General features: G+C 41.3%; 1 protein-coding gene across 5 annotated transcripts in view; it reads left to right on the plus strand.

Moving 5' to 3' along the window:
• Positions 1–26,296, plus strand: part of GPCPD1 (glycerophosphocholine phosphodiesterase 1) — a 63,100-nt gene that overhangs the window by 30,876 nt on the left and 5,928 nt on the right. For all 5 annotated transcript variants that reach the window (XM_084825464.1, XM_084825473.1, XM_084825435.1 and 2 more), the window contains 10 exons: positions 2,708–2,762; positions 5,317–5,409; positions 6,847–6,924; positions 9,844–9,883; positions 10,598–10,659; positions 11,040–11,105; positions 12,761–12,897; positions 13,854–13,989; positions 14,221–14,381; positions 25,697–25,827. In XM_084825464.1, the coding sequence (XP_084681590.1) occupies positions 2,708–2,762; positions 5,317–5,409; positions 6,847–6,924; positions 9,844–9,883; positions 10,598–10,659; positions 11,040–11,105; positions 12,761–12,897; positions 13,854–13,989; positions 14,221–14,381; positions 25,697–25,827 (959 nt within the window). The remainder of the gene's footprint in view (positions 1–2,707; positions 2,763–5,316; positions 5,410–6,846; positions 6,925–9,843; positions 9,884–10,597; positions 10,660–11,039; positions 11,106–12,760; positions 12,898–13,853; positions 13,990–14,220; positions 14,382–25,696; positions 25,828–26,296) is intronic.

The following is a 26,296-nucleotide window of genomic DNA, read 5'->3' on the forward strand; positions in this document are numbered from 1 at the left end:
GGTGGCCAAAATATTTGAGCTTCAGCTTCGGTATCTGTCCTTCCAATGAGCAGTCAGGGTTGATTTCCTTTAGGATTGACTGACTGGACCTCCTTGCAGTCCAGGGGACTCATAAGAATCTTCTCCAGCACCACAGTTTGAAAGCATCAATTCTTCGGCGCTCAGCCTTCCTTATGGTCCAGCTCTCACAGCCATACATTACTACTGGGAAAACCATAGCTTTGATTATACGGACCTTTGTCGGCAAGGTGATGTCTCTGCTTCTTACTATGCTGTCTAGGTTTGCCATAGCTTTCCTCCCAAGGAGCAAGCGTCTTAATTTCATGGCTACAGTCACCGTCTGTGGTGATCTTGGAGCCCAAGAAAATAAAATCTGTCACTGCTTCCATTTCTTCCCCTTCTATATGCCAGGAAGTGATGGGACCAGATGCCATGATCTTAGTTTTTTTAATGTTGAGTTTCAAACCAGCTTTTGCACTCTCCACTTTCACCCTCAACAAGAGGCTCTTTAGATCCTCTTCACTTTCTGCCATTAGGGTGGTATCGTCTGCGTATCTGAGGTTGTTGACAATTCTCCCGGCAATCTTAATTCCGACCTGTGATTCATCCAACCCGGTGTCTCCCGTGATGTACTCTGCATAGAAGTTAAATAAGCAGGGCGACAATATGCAGCCTTGTCGTACTCCTTTCCCAATTTTGAACCAATTGGTTGTTCCATGTCCGGTTCTTACTGTTGCTTCTTGACCCTCGTACAGGTTTCTCAGGAGACAGGTAAGGTAGTCTGGTACTCCCATCTCTTTTAAGAATTTGCCACAGTTTGTTGTAATCCACACAATCAAAGGCTTTAGCATAGTCAGTGAAGCAGAAATAGACGTTTTTCTGGAATTCTGTTGCGTTCTCCATGATCCAGCAAATGTTGGCGATTTGATCTCTAGTTCCTCTGCCTCTTCGAAACCCAGCTTGTACTTCCGGTAGTTCTCGGTTCGCATACTGCTGAAGCCTAGCTTGTAGGATTTTGAGCATCACCTTGCTGGCATGTGAAATGAGCGCAATTGTGCGGTAGTTTGAACACTCTTTGGCGTTGCCCTTCTTTGGAATTGGAATGTAAACTGACCTTTTCCAGTCTTGTGGCCACTGTTGAGTGTTCCAAATTTGTTGGCATATTGAATGCAGCACTTTAACAGCATCATCTTTTAGGATTTTAATAGCTCATCTGGAATACTGTCGTTTCCGCTAGCTTTGTTGTTAGTAATGCTTCCTAAGGCCCACTTGACTTCACTCTCGAGGATGTCTGGCTCAAGTTCAGTGACCGCACTATCATGGCTATCAGGGACATTAAGCTCTTTCCTGTATAGTTCTTCTGTATATTCTTTCCACCTCTTCTTAATCTCATCTGCTTCTGTTAGGTCCCTGCCTTCTTTGTCCTTTATCATGCCCTTCTTTGCACAAAACGTTCCCTTGAGATCTCCGATTTTCTTGAAGAGATCTCTAGTCTTTCCCATTCTATTGTTTTCCTCCATTTCTTTGCACTGTTCATTTAAGAAGGCCTTCTTGTCTCTCCTTGCTATTCTCTGGAACTCTGCATTCAGTTGGGTATATCTTCCCCTTTCTCCCTTGCTTTTCGCTTCCCTTCTTTTCTCAGCTACTTGTAAAGCCTCATCAGACAGCCACTTGGCTTTCTTGCATTTCTTTTTCTTTGGGATGGATTGAGTTGCTGCCTCCTGAACAATGTTACGGACCTCTGTCCATAGCTCCTCAGGCACTCTGTCTATCAGGTCTAATCCCTTAAATCTATTCCTCACCTCCACTGTATATTCATCAGGGATATGATTTAGGTCATACCTGAATGGTTTAGTGGTTTTCCCTACGGTCTTCAATTTAAGCCAAAATTTTACCATCTCATGTTTGACCACCTCCAGCTTACCTTGATTCATTGATCTTACATTCCAGATTCCTAAACAATATTGTTCTTTACAGCATCGGATTTTCTTTTCACCACCAGACACATTCACAGCTGAGTGTCCTTTCGGCTTTGGCCCAGCCGCTTCACTCTTTCTGGCGCTCCTTGGAAATTCCCTCTGCTCTTCCCCAGTAGTATATTGGACACCTTCTGACCTGAGGGGCTCATCTTCCGGCGTCATCTCTTTTAGCCTTGTGATCCGTTCCATGGGGTTTTCTTGGCAAGAATACTGGAGTGGGTTGCCATTTCCTTCTCCAGTGGACCACATTTTGTCAGAACTCTCCGCCATGACCTGTCCGTCTTGTGTGGCCCTGCACGGCATAGCTTATGGCTTCACTGACTTACGCAAGCCCCTTTACCACAACAAGGCACTGATCCATGAGTGGGCATATTCCTGTTAAGGGCCAGTTATTAATCAATTACTGTCCACTGGAAATAATAGTTTGGGGTGTGTACAAAATAGACTCAGTACCTTTATACATACTGCTTCTGTATTATTGGCTACAAATAAACTTCGGGATTGATATATATTTCTGGAAGGATTAGAAAAAGAAATGTCTCACAAAGTTTTGATATTAGCTTAAACTGATAAGCGGTATATCTCTTGCTGCAATCAGAATTTCAAATGCATAGTTTATGACTCATTAGTTTTTCTGTTTTGTTCATATATGGAATGAATGTATCATTTAAATGTATGATTAAAAATTCATAAATATGAAAATAAATCCCCCTTTTTTTTGTCTCCAGGCTTGCTAAACTTCGAGAAAATACTATTGCTTCTTTAAAGAATGCTGCTAGACATGTATGTGTGAATTTTTTTATCCCCCCTTTTTTTGCATGTTAACACGTATGAATATTTATTGTTGAAATAACAAAATTATGTGAACTGTGTAGAAAAAATACAAGGAGGAATCCAAGTAGTGTCCCTCTGCTGGTGAAAAGTTGCCTTCACTGAAACGGGAATAGGGCAGTTCTCCCCCTTGCAACCGCCATGTCTTCAAAATCTATTCCAGAGAGTCCCCCAACCCTCCAGAGCATGTGTGTGTGTGTGTGTGTGTGTGTGTGTGTGTGTGTGTCACCCCCTCCACCTTCCTGTGACAGAAGACTTCTGTTGGCAGAGAGACTCTAGTTGGACTGTAGATTTCATAATCCTGTGTCATATTATGAAATGTGATTTTTATAGTGGGAGGGCTTAATCCTAGTTGCACCTTTTTATACTTGCCTTTAATTCCTTTTTCACTTTGTTGTTGTTGTTATTATATTTCTGTACCACCCAATAGCTGGAGCTCTCTGGGTAGTTCACAAAACGTAAAACCATACAATTCAATAAGATAACAAACAGTTTTGTGATCTGTATCAGAACTGTTATAACACTTCTGTTCTCATACCAAGGGGAGCTCCCAAGACTGAGTGGTTGAGCTTCTCCATCAAAAACAACAACTTGTTGTTGTTGTTATTTCTACATCTAAAATGTATATTGTCACTGGTATATCTTACATTACAAATAATATATATCAAACACTTCTCAGGCTAGAAATAAAGTAAAATATAAATTATCTTTTACATAAAACCATGCTTCTCAAACTGTCATATTTTATATGAAGATAGTTGATGCTCCTACAATGCTTGGAATTATAATATATCAAAACTCTTCAGATAGACTGTCAGTGCTGTTCCAAATCTTGTCTTTAGGGAATTCCCCGTCAACATCTTTTTGGATCTTTTCAAATTTGTTGGGAATAGTTTTTATGTTGCAAAAACTTACAGCTGTGAATAGCTTTTAGGTACATTGTAAACTGCCTAGCTGTTCTTTAAAATGTAAATATTTAATATATGTGATATGATTTTAAAATCTTGTTCTTCCAAAGAGTACGAATTCTAAGGATGGATGTCTATTGGGCATTCTGTTGAGATAGCAAGAAGGATCCCTTCTCATTCTGATTAGAAAAAGAGGCATGATATGGTAAAGGAGTACTTAAGTGTGAAGGGGGAGAAAGGAAGATCTGAGGTTTTTACTTATTTTAAAAATTTATATCCTGACTTCTTTCAAACTGAACTCAAAGTGGATTACAACCAACCAGCAGAAGATCATACAGGGTATTAAAATAAACAAACCATGTGCATCACATCCATAAAACAATAATGGTAGAACAATAATTATATAACAAGTGAGAAAAAATTAAATTATATAGCAGAAACAACAGTTCATAAAACTACAATTGAAGAGGTAGCAGCATTAACATAACAAACCAAAAATACTTGGCTGAAAGTCTTCTTTGCTTTACAGATGCTGCATTCTTGTTAACCTGATCACTTACTCTGGGGGAAAAAAATCTTTATGTGCTTCAATCAGTCTTATTTACACTGGGTGGGTTCCAGAGTTCCTTTGACTCTGTTTAGATGTAATGCCTGCATAACTGCAAGCTGCTTCTGATTTCTAGCAACAAGCTATGAATGCCTCATGATGTCCAAACCTGTGCACTTGGGATTGTTTGTGTGTTAAACCAACTGAGGATAACCCATAATTTGTTATTGGGTTAATTAGCACATGAATTGCCACCAAACACCAGTGTTACGTCTGATCAGGGCCTATGAGTGGAACTGTGCTCACAGGACACTTCCACTGGAAGAAGGGGAAGCATTTGTGGCCAATTTCTTCTCCCTGTGCCCTGAAAACTGTTCCTATTGGGGACTCTCCAGCAGAGGTGTGTGTGTGTGTGTGCAGATGGGAGGAAGAATAGGTGAAAATTGCCTCCCCCCTGCTTCCTCCAGCAGGAAATCTCCGACATTTCTGTGAATAGAACGAGTCTTTCCATTCACAGATGGGTTGCTCTGGAACTAACCCAGTCAAGGAGTAAGTTGGGGGTTCTTGGAGAAAGTATATAAAGTATGACTAGGTTATTTGTGTCTGTGCAGGGATAGGAGGACAGAAGTGGTAGTGATCTGTAAATGAGTGTATCAGTGTGAGGATGATATACCCTGGATGTCCTTGTCCATGTAGGCAATTAATGATAAAGGTGGTATTTTCAGAATCTGCTACTGGAGGTTTGCTGGGAGGGTGCGGTGGAGAGATGCTTATAAGCATTGGAATCTGTGTACTAGGGAGGGAAAAGCTCAGCCATGCTCCACACTAAAAACATTGCTATGCTTCTTTCATCACATGCTTTAACTTCAGAATTTGTTCCAAGTTAACTTGCCCGTAATGATTGGGGCACTAAATATGGTTGCACCATGTACACAGAGCAACATGGTGCAACCAAAAAAATTATGAAACCTTGTTATACATTTTTTTAATGTCCATATTTTAAAATTCACATGCTGTTGTCTTCCACCCCCCTCCCCCTCTTCTGGCTTAGGGAGCAGCCTTTGTGGAATTTGATGTACACCTTTCCCGGGATCACATCCCCATCATATATCATGATCTTACTTGTTGTATTGCTATGAAAAAGGTATTAAAATATGCAGTTTGTGTTACTTCACTTAAATGTTTGGGTGACTAGCAAAGCGGCTTTAACTTAACAGGCTAGCATTGGTAGTTATAATAAAATTACTTTTGTTGCTTTTTACAGTATTTCATCCTCGCTATCTCTTTAATAGAGATTGTTAAAGATTAAATGGGAAACATCTCGGCTCTGCAGTGATTCACAAACGTGTGTGTGTGTTTGTACTACAGTCTAGCAGTGCTGTATTTCTAAACACTTTAATAGATTAGAAAGAACTACAGGACTGTTGTCAGTGATATTTCACCCCTACCCCATTTTGCTGGGACAGCAAAGGGAAACATTGTTGTGAATTCTTTTTTAAAATTTTGAACAGCAATGTATTTATTTGCTGGAAATACCATTTATCTGATAGGTGGCGGTTGAAATTTAAAAAAAATTAACTACTATCAAAGTAGTACACGCTGATTGAAATGGGAAACAAGGAAAAATATATCATTTTCTGAAATGGAGTGGGGCTATGTTGCACATGAAAATGATGTGTCTGTCCCAGTTCTTTCATGTTGTATATATTCCAAGTATTACGAGACGTTCCAAGCAAAGGAAACCTGTAATATTATCCTCATACTTACATTTGGGGTTAATTAGTTATTAGTTTTCTAGCTTGCTTGCTAATTTACATGTAATGGATCAAGTAATCTTAAAAATAGTGAAGCATATTGACAGAATCCCTAATCTACCTTTTCTAAAGTAGTCTAGACTATGGATATGTATCTAAATTACCACCTAAAATTTGCCAAACTTTCATGTACATGTAAGCTGCATGTGTGCGCTCACACACAAGCATGCATGTGTTATTTCTAAAAACTGATAGTCCTCTTCGAATAGATAGTGCTGTTCAGATTTGCTTATGACTGTGAGAGGGTTACGATCAGAACACTTTTTGAAATGATAAAAGTAGAACTATGTGCCCTGACCCAGAGAACCGCAAGAGTAGCTAAGGTTGCTTCCTTGTAGTTGTGCAGAAAATTGGAAAGCCTTCCCTCTTCTGCCGAACCTCTGTTCACTGGTGCTGTGAGAGGCTTTATTCACACAGTCCATACCATCCGTCTGTGTAGCAGGAGAGATGAAGGAGACTGCAACCCCCTCTGCTGTTGCTGGATGAACAGTCTGGTTTCAAGATGCAGAGGCTTGTTGTGCCCCTCCTCTAGCAGATTCCTGCACTGAAACTTTTCTGTGTAGAAATGATTCTTCGGGATGGGGATAGAATGCGTAATAGTTCTTACATTTATTTACAACACAATCCTGTACATGTTCACTCAGAATTAAGTCCTGTTACGTTGGATGAGGCTTATGCCCTAGTAAGCATGTTTTAAGATAGCCTTAGAACAATTTTCAGCATCCAGTGGCTTTCTAACCTAATATTTTTTCCCATTTGCTTAAAAGAAAAATGAAACTGAGCCATTGGAGCTGTTCGAGATTGCAGTTAAAGAGCTCACATTTGCCCAACTGCAGTTATTAAAGGTATTGTACTAGACTGGTCACAGATACATTTTGCAAAGTTTGTTTTATCATTCTGATGGTTACCTTTATTTGATATTTCTGTCTTGCCCAACATAGACCTTCAAAGCAGCTCATAATGTAAAATGTATAAAAATAAATTCTAGGACTGAGTCAATCAGAATTAATAGCAGTGACATAAAGTTACAAAAATAGTAGCAGCTTTTTGCTAACTAGATCAGCCAGCTTAAATGCCAGACAAACAAAGTTTTTGACTCCTGCAAACCTGAATGGACTGAACCTCCTTTTGGAAGGGGACCGTACAAGGTTGGCACCTTCCAAAAGGGCCCTTACCAATCTTGGCAACTACTTACCTCTGCTGTTTCGAAGCGTACAAAGCAGGGCTTCTTCAGGTTATAGTATTATACAGGGGAAGGGTTTTTTTAATTAGGCACTAGCCATTTTTTAATTAAGCACTAGCCATTTTTTAATTAGGCACTAGCAGTTTAAGACTATAGGCAGGAACCAACAGCTCGAACCAAGTCTGGCTTGAACTAAGTCTGGAAAACCATTAGTAACCAAAGGCACTCCAGTATAGGTGTAATATGCTCCCTGTAGCTGCTCCCAGCCATTAGTGGGGCTGTCATATTTTGAATGGGCTGTAGTATTCAAGCTCTGCTTAAGGGTAGCCCTGTGAAAGCACATTACTGTAATAAAGCCAGGAAATTATCAAGACATGTATGACAGCAGACAGCTCTTTGGTACCCAGGAGAGGAGATTGTTATAGGAATAATACTATGACCTGGTTCACACATAATGCTCCCCATGGTTTAGTTAACCTATGGTTTGTTGCTCTACCCAGGCTTTGTCTGGCAGATGATCAAACAAACCATGGTTTGTTTTCTCAATTTCTGGGTTGTTTGTTTCCCTCCTCCTTTGCCCATTCCCTCCCTGCATACCAAATGCCATTGTGGCACTGTAGTACTGACATGTAGAGCGGCTGGATTTTTTACCACTCTTGCCTGCCACCTCAGTACCCTGGCAAAACCCATGGGTCTGGGTTCACATGTAATGACAAGACATGGTTTAAACAACCCAGAGTTCACAACTCAACAACAAACCATGGGTTCTCCTTCTGGGTTGTTCAGGGTTAACAAACCATGGTTTGTTAGCACAGCTGGGTTCGCAGTCACAACAGCCCAGAATTAAACCCGAGGGTTACATAAACCATGGGTTAACATTTCGTGCGAACCATGTCTGTATGTTTAGAAATGTGTTTATTACTACTTTCATGCAAGGATTAGGGAAGGGTCAAACTCATATTCGACATCAGTGATTTGAAGCACTAGCTTGGTTCTAGACTTAGTCATACTTAGAATAAACCCATTGAAATCAAGAGGACATGTTAGTCATGGCTAGGTCTAGATCCAAACCCATGTCTATAGTCTTTGTTTCAGAACATTATCATTTCCAGGAATACTGACTTTGAATAGGTTCTTCATATTCTATTTATGCTAGAACGTATTCTAGTCACGCTAGCCCATCTTCAACATTTATGTTTCATCATTTAGGCTTCAACAATTCTGTTTGCCATGGCAAGTATGGCACTGCTCTCGGGTAAGCGTGATGAGCAGCCTGCCATCCTCCCAATTTTGAAGCTGCAGAGGTGGGTGGAATTGTCCTAGCAGTTGTGTGGTGATCCCCACCTGCTCTCCAGCTCCAAGATTGAGAGAAAGGTTGCTTGTCAGTGGTATGGTCAATGTGGTTGGAGAGCTTTGGCCATGCTAGGACAACCCAGCAAAGGAACCAACCATCCTGCTGGCCTTTTCTGCTTTGAAGTAGGAAAAGTAGGTAGGGAAGGGTTGGGCACTGCTGCTGGAAGGTGCTTGGAACACCTCCCAGTAGCAGCACCTAGCCAGTCATTTTCCTTGCCAGCTCTTCCCTTAGCAAAGCAGGGGGCGGATGCTGATCTGCAAATGCGCTAGAGGCACTTTCAGGTGGCTGGCATGCTCCTCTTGGAGATGGGGGCTTGCTAGGGGAGGCTGGCTCATAACGTTTTTGGGTTGGCCAGCAAGGCTAGACAAAATTGGTAAACTCCTGCTCCCATGGAATGGGAATCTTAAAGAAGAATTGAAACAGTGGGCAACATAGACTTGTTTTATCCAAAATAATACAGGTGCATATCCAGTATGTCTTCCAATAATCTTTTAACAGGACTTACACTTTCTTTCCTGGCTACTAACCTTCATCTCAGTTGTAAAAAAAAAAAAAGTCCTAATCACTGCAGTTTTAACGCAAAATGTATCAAACAATATAGTGTGTATGTGAAGCAATCCAAAATAGTCCACTCAGTTCTCCTTTCACAGTGTGAATTAATGGCATCAGTTCTGTCATGACTATACCATGGCAGTTCCGTCTGTGGTTACACTCTGCTCACCTGTGCCCTCGTTTCTTGCCAGCTGTGAAGCAGAACTAGAATCATACTTGCTTTGAATTCCTGTTCACTGGGGCTCGAAAGCTCCAAAAACGCATGATACTATGCACTGCACCTCTCAGCAAAAGTTCAGCATAAATTTCTATGTAAATTACTACTTTAAAAAAGCTGCTAGGCAGGATTTCATTAGTCCATAAAGGCAAAAGATAACTTTTTGAACTGTTGCTTCTTAGAGGTCTGACTTTTTTGTGTTCAGTTACTGGAGCTTCATAGCTGGCCACATCTGAGTGCAGCTTACCAGAAAAATACCCCAAAACGTTGCAGATTATCTGTAAGAATTACCTGCATGCTGAAATTGAAAAAAGAGGAACAAGTCTTCCTTTTATTATAGGCAGCACACAGCTTTATTTTGAGGCCAATATGCGAACTCTGTTCAGAAAATGAGTGGGTTGTATGTGGAAAGACTTGCAGCCAAAACTTTTTAAAGTATATGTTCATTTTATTTGTAGCTGGCACATGTGACTGCATTGAAATCTAAAGATAGTCAAGGTATGTAGAAGTCTTTAAAATCTTGGTAACTCTCACCTGTCGTATGTTGATTATGAACCAAGTAATGAACATTCTAGTTACTATTTCAATGGTTTGTAGTGTTTTGAGAATTGAGTATCTCCTATAATATCTCTTCATTAATTTTCAAGAGTTTGTGCAAAATATATTGCATTATTTAATGACAGCAAAGTATTTTAATCCGAGATGCAATAGTTATATCCTGTTGCCCTGGCAGAGCCTCACTGGAGTCAGTTCTACTGCTAAGCTGACACCATATTGCCACTCCGGTCTTGGTAACAAGACAGTAATTTATATTGGGCTTCTGGAGAATTTTCAGTTCTTACTGTACATTCGTGTATCTCTTGGATGGCAACTATTTTGAAGACCATTGTCTTCAAGTAAGTAAGTGTTACAATAGGATCGGGAGGCTTGGCCCTTGGCTTAAACATCCTTGGGCTGATTGGCACACATAACTGCTGCTTCCTCACTCTTCAAAAGCAGCAGGAGGGGGGCAGAGCAATAGAAGATTGGGGTGGGGGGAGTTTTGAGGAAGATCAGTGACTTCTCTGAGGGTGAGGCAGAGTCAGCCTGTCAGTTGCTGTCCCCTAGATGAATTACCTCTGTTTGGTTAGGAATCATGAAACTTTTTATTGCCCTATACAGTTTTTGCTTAAGATTTCTCTCCAAGGTTTCTTTTATATACTTTCCCTACAGAATCATTTAAAGAAGAAGAAAATGTTCCTTCTGACATGCAACCATTCCCCTCACTACAGACAGTAAGTTTACTTTGTACTTACAGTGTAATGGATGCCACTGGCAATCTAATTGATATCTGCATAGCTTTGCCTTGGGATCTGTTTCTTGGTTTTGTTAGCGTATACTGCTGGTGTGACAGAGATGGAACCCAGGAGCTGTGTATATAGATACAGAGAATTATTCTTAACTATATAATTATTAGAATGTCATGTTACGGGCTGCTCAAGTGGTTATCCTTTGCAAAGGACGTTGGACATCTTGAAAGAAATTCCTGTAGATTCTACAGAACTATTTTGATTTAAAATTTTAAAAGTGATGGCAATCACTGCTTGAGCAAAATTTTTCTCTGACTGATATCCCTAGTGACTTTTGGTTATGTCAGTAATGCTTTTTCACGCAGGTACTAGAATGTATTCCTGAAGGTGTTGGATTTAATATAGAAATCAAATGGATCTGCCAGCAAAGGGTAAGAAACTATTTTCTTAACATACACCTTAGCTTAGTACTTCCATGAGGCATAAACTTTACCTACTTCCTTTATTCCAATGTTTATATTATGGAACCTGATTGGACTAAACAACATGTTTCTTCTTATTTTTCCTTCATCTCTCTTATTGTTAATGCAAGTGAACTGCCTTGCTAAATTTGGCATAGGTCTAGAATGTTTGGCTTGTACATCTAATTCTAAGATACCATTTCTGAAGATATATGCGCTCTATTGGTTTCATACAACTTTGGAACTGGAAGGAACTAAGAAACCATATGGTTCACCTTAGTGCTGAAATATTTAGGACCATCCACCAACCCCCACAGATTGATGGAGACAAATCTGAGCCGAGCGTATTAATGAAAGAGGTTGTATTGCAATAAGGAGCCTGCAGAACAGATGGCTCTTGATGTCACAAGCAAAAGAACCATCCCACTTGCTACATAAATTTAACAAAATAAAATGCTACAGTTCCTAAACAACTTGATGTGGGGAAGAGTTCCTACTTAACACCAAATATGTTGACCAGTCAGACCCTGAGTATGTGATTTACACCTGGTACCTATGTAAACTGAAAATATATATTACCATCTTACATCTTTATGCCCTAGAGAAAGAGAGAATTCCCCCAAATATTCAGTTGCCACTTTTTCTGGAGTGTGTGAAACAGATGTCCAAGGTCTCCCCTCTCACTGTCCAGGAAAATAGGGATCACATGATCAGTGGTCTTTGGGGAGGAAGCATGGGCCTCCCAACTCTTCCCCAGTTTTTGCCTTGGAGCTCTGCCTCCTTCACTACAATTCTTTAAGTACTTCCTCTTGTCTAATTTTTTCCCCCCGGATTGGTCTGCATTCTTTCTGTCTTTACCAGTTTGGCCTGGCTTCCCTCTGTCTAGCTAAAAACAAAAACAAAAAACTTTACCTACTTTTCTCTCCCTGTCTGGGGGTGGGGGAGAAAGGCTACTTCTTCCTCTATCCCTTCTGATAGCTTCAGTGAGGAAGAGCTTATCTGCAGTAGATAAAGCTGCGAAAGGAAAGGAAAGAAAGGCAATGGAGAGAGGTGACCCAGAGCCACACGTGTGAGGCTTGTTTCAAAGCAGTGCCCTATACTGCCTGCCTCTGATATGAGCTCGTTGGTAGCACCTGATCCCTCTGTTGCCCAGAACACATTTTCCATCTTGCCAGAGCAAGAAGTTCAGAGGGCAGCTGACAAATCTGCATTGATGTATTAGGTTGTTAAAATGACATTTTTATGAGAGACACAATTTTGCTTGAAGTGAATCTGAAGAATTCATTAGGTTTGTTAGGTTACACTTATGTCGTCAGTAGTCACCATAGATGATATTTCTTCTGTATTGTACTCATCCATAAGTGAACTGGAGCAGAGTTTGTGTAAACAGATATAGCTTAATCATCGCTTAAATCAGAGGTGGGCATCTTGTGGCCCTCAAGATGTTTTGGCCTAAGACTCCCGTGATCCCTCACCATTGGCTGTGCTGGTTAGAGCTGATGGGAGTGATAGGCCAAAACATTTCGGGGACAACAAGTTGCCTGCCCCTGACGTAAATCAGTGGATATCCACGAACCTAGAAGAACCAAAAATGTGTTGCTTTTTTTTTTTTTTTTTTTTTGCAGGATGGCTTATGGGATGGCAACCTTTCAACCTACTTTGACATGAACCTCTTCCTAGATATAATTTTAAAGACTATTCTGGTCAAGGCTGGACACAGGAGGATCATATTTTCTTCATTTGATGCAGACATATGCACAATGTGAGCTAATGGAAATACTTTTCAGCATCACTTTGGAGAGATTTTTAACTTGGGGAGATTTTTAACATGCTATGTTTCTATGTTACATTTAAAATAATCTGTAGTCATGTTTGAAGATTCATATTTAACCAAGAAATATGAATAGAAGTAGATTCTGTTACATTCAGCATTCTCTTTGTTAGCATGTGACTGTTCCTTAAAACTCTAAGGTAGAGGTTGATAGCTTGTGGCCCTCCACGTGTTTTGGCCTACAACTCCCTTCAACCCTCATGATGGCTAGGGCTGAAGGGAGTTGTAGGCCAAAACATCCAGAGTGCCACACATTGCCCACCACTGCTCTAAAGGATAGGACAGTGGTGGAACCCTTTGTCGATTGTGATTGTATTAACCTCTTGAGTCAGCCATTAAACAAGGACCAGAGACACAACCTTACATACACATGCAGGGAAGCAACATACCTGCAGCTTGAGCCTCCTTTGAAGTTTCCATCTCTGTTGTTGACACTGCTGAAGAGGCAAGGAGCTGTTCTGTTTAAAATGCTACTTGCTCTTGAGCACATCAGGCATTTATAATGAAATTTTTAACATTTCTCTGTGTACATGCACCACACCGGAACACTGTCATTGGATGGCAGTGGTAGTATACCATGCACAAATTTACCGTCTACCCCCAATGAAGTTGTATGCAAATACTGTATTCGATAATGTTTACATTTTGAAGAAAAGGGGAAAGATCAGATAACATCCATAGCTTCTCTTCATTTTTTGAAGCAGATTAGTTCTGTATAGGAATCACATAGCCATTTTCTTACAGTTAATGTGATACTATTTAACAGTTGGCTTTAAATTTTGCAAGTAAATTAATTAATTTAGGGGAAATACAATCTGTCCATGTTAGAACTATGCTGCAGATTTTTTTATCTCTCAAAGTTGTAACTTAGTTCATTTTTCTTACAGGGTCAGACAGAAACAAAATAAATATCCCATATTATTTCTAACTCAAGGAAAATGTGATGCTTACCCAGAACTCATGGATCTCAGGTGCCGTACAACGGCTATTGCCACGAGTTTTGCACTGTTTGAAAATCTGCTGGTAAGTCAAACCATCTGTACAATTATGTGTCAAGTGATTTCTAAAATAAGACAGTTTCAGTCATATTTTCATTGCTACAACAAAATGCTACGAGTGCATAATAACTTGTTTAAGATGACGGCAGTGAGTGTTAAACGTAAGGAATACTGTTCAACACTCCTGACAACTTGAAAGACTTCACTGCTAAATGGCTCATCCATCTGTACTTAATATTTTATCTTTCTTTTTCAGGGAATTAATGCACATACCGAAGAATTGCTAAACAATCCATCATTTGTTGAAGATGCCCTATCAAGAGGCTTGGTTGTTTTTTGCTGGGGTGATGAAACGAATGAGCCAGAGAACAGGAAGAAGCTGAGGGAATATGGGGTTCATGGTCTGGTATATGACAGGTATTACAATATTTTAACTAAATTAAATATTTACATATTTAATTTGCAGCAAGCACTTAATTCTGTTCAGGTGGTTGTTCAGATTCAAGGTGGATCTTGGATCAGGAGTTTTACAATCCTTTTTATTTCCTTATCTTTTTGGTGGTGGTAGTGGTTTTGTGTTTTTTATCAAAAAATTAGCTTAGAACAGTATGCGTGTTCAGTTTGTTTTGAACTCTTCGACTGGGTTCGGACAACACTATAACCCTTGATGGTTATAAATTATAAATAAGCCACCATAGCTTATTTAACCCATTGTTGGTTATCGTATCATCTGTCGGGAATTTTTTAATCCATGATGGCTTATTTGGCCAAAATAAGCCACTCTGATAACCCACACTCAGTAAGGTTATTTAACCCACCATGGGTTATGTTGTCTAGCGCTCGGCATAGATTATTCCGATTGCCTACAGAGTCGCCTGGCAAGAGCAGTCAAACCCTTTGTGGCCGCTCTGCTCCAGCCTGCAAAGCTCTTTTTCTGACTAGCAGCTGGGGGACAACCGCAGCCAAATAAACACAGCCTTCCCTGAAACTGCGCTACAGCTACAAAATGGCAGCTTTCCCTGACTTCAATGACAGCCTTGTGCTACTGCGCTATCCCGCTACAGCAAAATTACACAATGACAGGCTTCCCTGATCGCTACATTGAAACTGCACAACTTGGAAAATAGGGGAATAGGGAAAGAACTGCTGACTTTTCCATGAAGAAGCACATTTCTGCAATAATCCACTACAGCATCTGGAGGCTCCCCATGATGGCACCCCACCTGTGCAGCTTGGCCTGATTCCAGCAAACTGTCAGGGAGTTATAGCCCCATCTGTTTTTTTTCTTCTCTGGTCACTTTTCCATGAAGAAGCAAAATGGCTATTGGGGCGGGGGATGCGCAATTGTGCTTTTGCACTATGGCGAACAATAGCAGGTCTGTCAGCAATGTCTGGGGGTGGGGTGAAATGTGCAACTACACTGTATCGCTAAAGCGCATTTTGCAATTTTGAGATGATAAAGGCTTTAAGCCAGCAGTGGGTATGGGCGGGAGGGGGGCTTTTGCACAATTTTGCTTTAGAGCTCTACCAACATTGTTTGGAAGGGGGGATGAAATACGCAACTCCACTTTATTGTCATCAATTTTGGACAGCAAAGGCATTTATGCCATCAATGTCTATGGGGGGAAATGCACAATTGAGGATTTGGTCCTGATCCTGGAAACCCCCAAAGGTTTATTTGTGTCACCCCCTTCTTTGTTGCATCCGGGATTTTCCCTCCTTTGGGGTAATTGCACAGTGTTTCGATGGTGCATCAGGTGCCTTCTGACTAGGAGAGGCCATGTGTGAAGTTTGGTCCCGATCCTGCAAACCTACAAGGTTTTATAGCCACCACCCCCTTTTTGGTGCACACAGGATTTCCTCTCCTTTGTGAGTAATCTTGTAGAGATTTGATGATGTGTTAGATGCCTCCTGACTAGGAGAGGCTGTGCGTGAAGTTTGGTCTTGATCCTGCAAACTTCCAGCGCTTCAGAGCTGCCACCCCTTGTCGGGATGATGCTGGAACTGCTGAATTAAGCCCCTGTACTTCACCCCACCCTTCTCCCCTCTCATTGGGATATTGAGGAAGGTTAAAACAGGGTCCTGCGATGTTGTCAATGGGTGAAACAGTATTATTGCATGGGCGGGGGGGATGTCTCAGATTATGCACAGTAGCGTATTAGCCTGGTCGTGTGGTGGGGCATCGTGGACTGTTTCAAAAATAAGCTACTGTGAGTAGCTTATTAAGCCACCGTGGCTTAAAGTGACATCTGAACACGGTCTTTGTTTTTTAAAAATGAAGCAACTATATATAAATACACCTTTTGGTGTATTGATATTCCTGAGGGTGATGTACATCTTGAATGTGACATTTTGATGGGTTGGATCCAGAGACCCATCCACAGAAGGGTTTGGATGGAATTTCTCCATTTGCAGAAGGTGCTTCCGCATGACTTTCCAGGATCTCCCCCTCCTACACCACAGTGCATGCTACTCAGCAGGTTTACATGACCCTCAAGGGGCGCTAGAGGCTGGGGGGAGGGGAGGGGTTGGGAAAGTCATCTTCCATCTGCTCACTCAACACAGCTGGATCTCTGGATCCAACCCTATGTAAGTTTGTTCTGCGAGGAATATAATTGCTTTGGAAATGTACCAAAGTATTTTAATTTGAATAGTTCATACATTTTTTTCAGTTCTTATCCATTTAATTTGTCTTTTCCATTATGTTCTCATGTGTGTTTATCGCCAATGGATGTTGTCCTTTTTGGTCAATGTCTCTGTCCCACTTGTATTTGTGTTCTGCAACATACAGTCTTGTGCATACGGGACTGCCTTGATCATCCAAAATGCTCCCAGCTCAAGTCCCATTAGAACAGAGTGAAATTAAAACCAAAACTCAGTCTACTTTTACTGAAGTGCAAGAATTATATTGGGTCATTGCAAACAATGCTGCATGATCACTAACTATGGTCTTGCAGGCATTCCCCCCCTTTCCAGTTTTTCATCCAGTTATTGTTAGTGTTGTGTTTGGCAGCTATGGAAATGCTTAACAATATTTAGCATTATAATCACAGTTACAAGTATGATGATAAGCAAATTCTTGAATTGGTTTGACATTAACTGTGGTTTACATGCACATTGGTGCTGGTGTAACTAACAATAGTTCACTTCAGAGTGGAAGGGAATGTCTATACAAGAAGGGAGGAAGAGTATGCAAGCTCACACAGCACCCCTTATCAAAATCATGATTTGATAGTTGAGCAGCATTCTGTCTGCACCAGGCCATTGATTCTTCAAAGGGATGGGCAAACAAATTAAGGGCTTGCCTGTGCCAAGTTTACTGTTGCTGCAGATGTTGAGTCATTTAACTTAACAAGCAACCGACTTATACAGGAATGCTCATTTATATAGGGGTTAAAATTGTCTGTGTAGCTCAAGTCACACAGCTGGATAGAATTGGAACCTACAGTTTTGTCAAATATTTCTTCCTAGTTCCTTTTCCCAATTCACTTTTAGTGGGGGGGCAGGGGGATGTATTCAGATTAGATGGTTATGTATGTATTACATTTATATCCAGCCTTTCCACTACAAATAATGCTCAAGGCTAACTACAATAAAATACAAGATAAAGTACAAATTATAATTAACGCATAAAAGCAAATTAATTAAAAAACTTACCAAAAATATAAAAAATAGCACTCACCAGTTAAAACCTACTTCAGCAAACAAGTCAGCTGAAAGCCTGTTTAAATAAAAATGACTTTCCCTGCCAGCGGAAATGCATAAAGGTTGCGCTAGCCTGGGCTCCCTTGGCAGGGAGTTCTAGAGCCTCGGAGCAGCCACTGAGGAGCCCCGCTTTTATGTTCCTGCCAAATGTGCTTCCAGTTGTGGTGGAACAGAGAAGGGCCTCTCTCGAGGATCTTAAAACCTGGGCAGGCTCATACAGGAGAATACAGTCTTTCAAATATCCTGGTCCCAAGTCATGTTGGGCTTTATAGGTCATAACCAGCCTTGAGAATTGTGCCTCGAAATGAACCAGTAGTTGGTGAAACTGGGAGTCGCGTGCTTCCTATGACTGGCCCTAGTCAATAGTCTGGCTATAGCATTCTGGACCAGCTGAAGTTTCTGAACACTTTTCAAAGGTGCATCCCCATGAATATTATGCTGTTAGGTGTTGGCACTTCTTGGCAGTTTTTGTGAAATATTTGGAGACGTGGGCCCAGTAGATCCTGGTTGCACCGAGCCAGAGAGATGTTGCTACAGTTTGCCTAAGGTTTTATGTTTACTTCTATATATTTAACCTGACTTAACTTCAAAAGCCAAAGGCTGGTAGTATTTAGAAGGGCCACTCCACCTTCATTTGAGGGTCTGCTGTACTTTCATGGTGGGGGAGGAAGGGGGAGAAGTTGATGTGGCACAATAAAAAAGTGCAGGTGGGTACAACCTGGGGGAGGGGGGAAACTCTAGCAGACTTCAGAGAGAATATTTCACTCCCTAGTAGGTGTTGTGACCTGGGGATGCACTGCTCTTCTCTACCTGCCTTTAGTGAGAGATCTGGGGCTCAGCTCCCTAGCTTCTGTTGCTGTTTTTCTGGCAGGCTTTGCTCTGCACTGAGATCAGTTTCTGGCTAACAGAGCTGGGGAAGGTGGTGTGTGTGTGTGTGGCGGGGGGAGGATATCTGGTTATGGTGTTCATATTCTGCATGGTTTGTGTGTGTGTGCTATTTTGTATGATCCTTATTTGAGGGGAGTGAGTTTAACCATACAAATCAACCTGCTGTTGAAAGTATCCCTGTGAATGCCCAGCCACTAAGTGCTTGTCTGAATAAAAAGTTTAGCTGTATGTTAAAGATGCTTGGGCCTTGTTTGGGGAGAGTTCCCAACTGGATAATATCACTTGGGACACTTATTTGTTTAAGTATTTTTATGCCACCCCTCATCTGAAAGGAGGAGCAGCCCAGAGCTGCTCACATATAATCAAATAAACAAGACAGTCCCTGCCTGCAGGCTTACAATCTAAAAAGACATGACACACAAGGAAAAAGGAATGGGGAGGCAAGGGGGGGAAGATATTCTTTTAGCAGGGCTGGTGGAATGGTCTTGCTCTCCCTCTCACCTCTCTCAGTGCAACCTGCTGGAATGGCTGCTGGTGGTAACAGTCGAAGGAGGAGCCTTCATGAGAGAGGCCTTCAACAGGGCTGGTGGAATGGCCCTGCTCTCCCTTACTTTACTTATGCCCTCATGCAAACTTTGATTTCTGATTTTTTCCAGTATTAAGTCCATTCCATCCCATTTCTGCAAAAGCATGACTTTTTTTAAAAAAAAAGCCACATTAACATTTGTACACTTTCATTTCCCTTTTTGCAAGCAATTTCCCCATATATAATGCATTCTTGTATGTTAATTTCACTAATATATGCATTTTTGTGCACACTTTTCTCTAATGTTCACATTTTTACACATGTAGATCAGAGAACTGCTTTGCGAAATTCGGAGAAGTGTAAATACCGAAGGATAACTGTGTTTTGGTTCACAAATTAGTTCACATACAATCTTTCACTCCAGGTGGAGACTGGCCATGTGTATAAACACTAATAGCTGCCAGAACAGTTTATTGGATGATACTGTCCAGTGGCAGTGCAGTGAAGAGTTTTCTTCACCCTGACCCTTGTCATGTCATGTAGTCTCCTTTAACATCTGTGCTGCAATTGCAATTGATGCAAAAAAATCTATGTCTTGTCATTGATCAAGTACTGCTCATGCTCTACTTATCTACCCTCCTGTTTCAGCAGCCTTTGATGCCCTGTATGCTGCTGCTACAATAGTGGAGCAGACATCTGGGTGCCACTATATCAGGGGTCAAAATTGCCCTCCTATTTCATAGTTCAGCCAAGCAATCAATAGACAGTGTATGTATTTTCCAAAGGATTTGACCCCATGAGCCTCCAAGGGCAGCTGAATCTGACCCCTCTTCCCAGTGGCAGCTTAGAAGGGAAGGACACTAAGACCCTGGGAGACTGATCAGATCATGACAACTGTCTTTCCAATATGTGAAAAATTGGTGCATCCAAGCAAAACATTTAGCTCTATTGTGCGTAATCACTATCCCAGGTAACTGGCCCAGAGCTTATTTTATGACGTCCATGATTAATTTGGGCCTGAAGAAGTGGTCTCAGCCCCCATATTGCAGTCAACCAAGACAGTAGATCTCATATTGAGATCCACCCTCTCACGGAGTTAGCTGGTGGAAAGAGGAAGCAGAGAATATACCAACAGAATCTTCTGTCTCCAGTATTACATATCGTGTTGATGTGTTCACTGGATACCTATTATGGGCCATGTTGTCTTTTAAGATCACTGCCACTCTGCGCCATTTGGCCCCTAGTTGTAGGTGATGCATCAAATACTCAGTCCAAACTATGAAAGCTAGTACGAACCCAGAGACCAGATCCATTCAGGTAACAGTAATACAAATTAAATTTGTGACCTCATGCTGCGATCATTGTTGTTGTTGTTGTTGTTCAGTCATTCAGTCGTGTCCGACTCTTCGTGACCCCATGGACCATAGCACGCCAGGCCTTCCCGTCCTGCGCTCTCTCCCGGAGCGTGCTCAAGTCCATATTCATTGCATCAGTGATGCTATCTAGCCATCTCATCCTCTGCCGTCCCCTTCTCCTTTTGCCTTCAGTCTTTCCCAGCATCAGGGTCTTTTCCAGAGAGTTTTCTCTTCTCATTAGGTGGCCAAAATATTTGAGCTTCAGCTTCAGTATCTGTCCTTCCAATGAGCAGTCAGGGTTGATTTCCTTTAGGATGGACTGATTTGACCTCCTTGCAGTCCAGGGGACTTGTAAGAGTCTTCTCCAGCACCACAGTTCGAAAGCATCAATTCTTCGGCGCTCAGCCTTCCTTATAGTCCAGCTGTCACAGCCATACGTTACTACTGGGAAAACCATAGGTTTGATTAGACGGACCTTTGTCGGCAAGGTGATGTCTCTGCTTCTTACTATGCTGTCTAGGTTTGCCATAGCTTTCCTCTCCAGGAGTAAGCGTCTTTTAATTTCATGGTTACAGTCACCGTCTGCGGTGATCTTGGAGCCCAAGAAAGTAAAATCTGTCACTGCTTCCATTTCTTCCCCTTCTATATGCCAGGAAGTGATGGGGCCAGATGCCATGATCTTAGTTTTTTTAATGTTGAGTTTCAAACCAGCTTTTGCACTCTCTTCTTTCACCCTCAACAAGAGGCTCTTGAGATCCTCTTCGCTTTCTGCCATTAGGGTGGTATCGTCTGCATATCTCAGGTTGTTGATAATTCTCCCAGCAATCTCAATTCCGACCTGTGATTCACCCAACCCGGTGTTTCTCATGATGTACTCTGCATATAAGTTAAATAAGGAGGGCGACAATGTGCAGCCTTGTCGTACTCCTTTCCCAATTTTGAACCAATCGGTTGTTCCATGTCCGGTTCTTACTGTTGCTTCTTGACCCTCGTACAGGTTTCTCAGGAGACAGGTAAGGTGGTCTAGTACCCCCATCTCTTTCAGAATTTGCCACAGTTTGTTGTGATCCACACAATCAAAGGCTTTAGCTTAGTCAATGAAGCAGAAGTAGACGTTTTTCTGGAATTCTCTTGTTTTCGCTATGATCCAGCGAAAGTTGGCGATTTGATCTCTAGTTCCTCTGCCTCTTTGAAACCCAGCTTGTACTTCCGGTAGTGCTGAGATCATAGGTAATTGATAAGTTTTATGACTTCTCAATGTGCTGGAGGGGGTGTTCCCAAAAGAACCTACTAATGTAGTAGAATGGGTGAGGTTATCACTTCCTGTGTATTCACTCAGTGGAGGTATTTATACAATCAGTGGGGGAAACAATGCTGTCCTGGTTGCACCCCCCGCATGGGCTTACCCTAATTACGCATGCCATGGGTTGCCATGTTGCCCAAACCTGGCATGTGACACAGCCATAGTGACTTCTCACCCACCCTACAACCCCTACTGCAAGCCATCAGTTAGAAGGTGGGTGAAATGTTACCATGGCTGCGCCACGTGTTGGGTTTGGACAACACGGCAACCCTCAACACAGCACAGGTAATTAGGATAATCTGGATTGCATGACCGGCATGCAAGGGTGTAGGGGAAACAAACAGTGCTGCATTGTTTTCCCCACTGATCATCTGAACTGAGTCAGCATTTAGAATTTGCCTGTCACTCTGCCTAGAAAACAGGATTGTCTAGGAATCTGAGTTTAGTTTATCCTCTGCTAAATGCCAAAGCACCTATGTGAGATGAAATCAACATAAACTTGCCAGTTGTTTTCCAGGCCAAATTCAAGGTGTTGGTTTTGACCTTTAAAACCCTATATGGTTCCAGCCCAGCTTATCTCAAGGAGCACTTCCAGCAACACCAGACAGGCCACTCAACAAGATCAGCCTTGAATGGCCTTCTCTCTGTCCCATCAGCCAGGACAAGCTAGGCTGGTGAGGTCGAGGGAGAGGGCCTTCTCTGTGGTGGCCCCCACTCTGTGGAACTCCCTCCCTAGGGAACGCCGCCATGCCCCCTCTTTAATGAGCTTCCACCATGCATTAAAAATGTGGTTGTTCAGGCAGGCATTTGGGGTGGGTTAGGGTATTTTTAGAAATACGATGTTTTAATGTGGAATTTTATTGCTTTAAACTGTTGTATTATTGTGCATCGCCCAGAGTGGCTGGGTGACCGGCCAGATGGGTGATTAAGAAATGTAATCAATAAATTAATAGTCAAGAAATAACCTGTGTCCCTTCTGGAAAACTATTACAGACAATTCTTTTTGGGTATATCAATAGTCTGAATGTAGCATTGTAACTAAAGGGTAACTGAGCACTAACATCTGCTTCACTGGTCCTGTTTTAGTTTTTTTATTGTTGACTGAGGACTTTTATCCCACTTTGATAAAATATATGGAGAGTCAAGTTACTTGCAGTTAGTCTTCTGCCATCTAAATGGTCCTATGGATGGAACGCTTCCAGTTGAACTCGTTTTGAAATCTTCGTGACGTTGAATTAATCCCTTTCTATTTTATACTTTGAAAATTTGTCAGAGTGGTCTGGTTTGAGGCTGGGAGTGATTTGAGGCTTAGACAAATAAAATTTTCTTATATCAAGGATTTCTTGTCTTTAGTTTCCCTAATTTAATTCCCTGGTTATCTGAAAACAATTGTTATAGAGCATTGCTAAATGGTTCTGATAAGTGATTGAATAATAGAGGAGTGATTGGACATTCCTAGGGGAGGGGAGAATTTAAAGAATACTGTAGTTCGAGAACAAAGGAGTGGGTTATCCATGAAATAAGGCGTCCCAGTTGTGGGAGGATGCAGTAGCTGTTTATATTGCCAGAAAAAAAGTTTCTGTTTGGGAGAGACAGTAGTTCCATTCCATATTTCAGATGCATAGCTAAGTTTTAAATCAGAATTCGATAGTGCTGTATCACTATCATCACTATATGTTCATTTAGCTGGTTTCAGTAATTTGGAATATTTAATTTCCATAATTTTGTTCTTCTAGAAAAGCAATGTCTTTTCTGTATCACCAAATGATAAAAGAGAGGCTAGATATATTAATTGGAGGATGATCTTAAGAGCTGTTACTTCTTGATGGTATTGATGTTATCAGAAATATGCCCTGTCCATGTACATTGAAACGCAGGCATCTTGAAAGACATCTACACCTAAGCTAGTTGCTTTATCCCTATGGGGTTATGAGGGACAACATCAGTGTCACCAAACTATATCAATTTGCAGAACATAATGTTATTACCAATTACCAATCTGGCCCCATAGTATCTGAAGGCTGTGAACAGGAGCTAGACAAATATTTCATTTTATCTGTTTAGAGTTCCTAATGGGATTTTACCTTTCTTGTTTGAAACCTTATCTTCTCATTGTTTAGCACTGAATCTAAACTAGACAGACAGTGGAATTTTGTGAGTCTGAATCTTTGTTAGCGTTGAAAGGGCTTCTTCCTTTTTTGGTGTGGGGGGCTTCCTGTGAAAGTATTTAAGAATGGTCCTTGATTAGCTAGAATCATGGATATATGATCAGTACAGGAAACATTGCTCTTACCCTGGGCTTTACTTGCCCTTAGCACTGTGAGCACATTGCCAAATTTGGCTACATAGCAGTGTGATTTTGTCATGTCTGGTATGTGATCCCTGATTGGTTGGGATTACTCAAGGAGGAATAAAATGGAGAAGACAAAATGCTTAACAGGATAAAAGAGTGAGGAGGGCTGAAGGAGACAGAAGCATGCACTCAAGATCTAAACATAAGTTAGTCACTCTTTATTATACTTAGCATCTTAATAAAAATTATCTTAATAAAACTATTCTCATAAAGTGATGACAACTGAGAAAATGAATTCAAACCCATACTTACTTGGCAAATGGCAAGGTTTAATTGCTAGTCTCTTTGAACTGGTTAATGCTGACCCTCAGTGTGGAACCAGCAGCTGGAAGCCTAAATCTTTCATATTTCCACAACACAGCACTAGTTCCAACATCCAGCTTGATTACTCCCATCTATGCAAGTCTGGAAAGGAGCTGCTACTTAAAATCTGATAAGAAAGCCTGCTAATGGCATCAGATTCATTCAGTCTTAATGTACTGCGAGACCCAAGACTTATCACATTTGCTGGCACATCAATGGGATCTCAGTGCCTGTATTCAGAACCAGTACTGGATGCTATGGGGCTGGCTGGCAGGTGTGGGTCTTGCTGTGGTGTTTGGTTAATTCCTGCCTGGACTGTAGCTGCCTGAACAGGCCTATTTTCAGCAGTTTTCCAGTCTGGAGCCATTGGGAGAAGGCTAGGTTATTGTGGTGATTATAAAATGCTTTCTGAAATTGGAGCCCTGAGGGTGACAGTTGGGTTTGGGGAAGCAGTCAGTGAACAGTTGTAAGGTGTTGATGATGACCTACAGCACTGGTAGAGAATGGCCCTTCAGATGATGTTGGACTCCAACTCCCATCTGCCCCAGCCAGCATGGCCTATGGCCAGAGATGATGGAAGTTGTAGTCCAGCAAATCTCAGAGTGCCTGAAGTTCCCCACCCCTGACCTAGAGGAAAAATAAAGCAATAAACAATTCTAAAGTAGGATCTATAAACAGGCAAGTAACTAGTGTAGTCCTTGACACCTGGATTCCTCTTCCTCTAGACCATCATCAGATCCTCAACTTCCAAATGATGGGGCAGGTTTGTACTTGCTCCCCAGAATGACTTTTTTAAAGCACAGTGGGATCATGAAGCTTTCTTCTCACTTAGTTTTTTAAAATCCCTTTTGATACTTCGGAATGCTTTTGATTTGGAAGCAAAGTATACACTATATTTTCTTTAGGCTCCTCATATACTTAAAAGAATGAAATTGCACAGCGTGGCATGTCTTATGTTAATGCATGTATTCTGACAATTGGATAGATTTATAACATAATGTCTTAATACCCAGGAATCCTAGATGCCAGAAATGTCAGCGATCCATAACTTATTAGCTTGGTTGTCTCAGAACATTAACTTGGTAACATGTGTGCCCTACTTCTAACAGGATCACTGTGTGATGCACTTGAGCATAAAAGCATATGTGTATCCATTTGAACTTAAAGTTGTTTGCCTTGTGCATTCATCCAAGTCAAAATGAATTTACGCACTGGCATCAAATGTTTATGAGAGGCTCAAATACCACATGGGTATAGGTTGGTTTTGCATTAATTAAATACTTTGTGTGTCTGTTTTAGGATTTATGACTGGATGCCTGAACAGCCAAATATATTCCAGACAGAGCAGCTAGAACGACTGAGGAAGGAGGTACCGGAGCTGAAAAGCTGCATTTGTCCCACCGTTAGCCATTTTAGTACTGTAGGACTATGTAAGTGTCATAATAATTGCCTGTAAATGCGAGATTTGTAGACAATACAAGCAGTTTCTAATGGACTCTACCCAGGAAGGAATGCTATTTGATGCGTACATCCAATTCTCTCCCCTGAACAATGTTAGCAATGCCTCCCTGTTCTTGCATCCAAATGAAGCAATAACACATGATCCACTGGATAATGTTAAAAGTCATTGCTAGATTGTCCAATCCTGCTAAAATATTTGGTCAGTTGTAATTCTTATTCTACACTGTTGTATAGTTCTTGTATATTCTGAACTGACCAGTTTAAGATGGCATCTGTGTACTGTAACATATGCATGTGGTTTCTGAGCAATCTGAAGTGCAATAGTTTCCTACGTTGTTAGGAAACAGCCAAATATCATTGTTTAATTGATTTGACTCCCAACAATAGTGGAGAATACTGTACTGTATAAAAGTATATTTGGTCTGGGGAAAAGGTACC

This window comes from Heloderma suspectum, chromosome 1 (genome assembly GCF_057233095.1).
Source record: "Heloderma suspectum isolate Gila_16-S chromosome 1, 16-S_ref, whole genome shotgun sequence".
In the NCBI taxonomy this organism is placed as follows: domain Eukaryota; kingdom Metazoa; phylum Chordata; class Lepidosauria; order Squamata; family Helodermatidae; genus Heloderma; species Heloderma suspectum.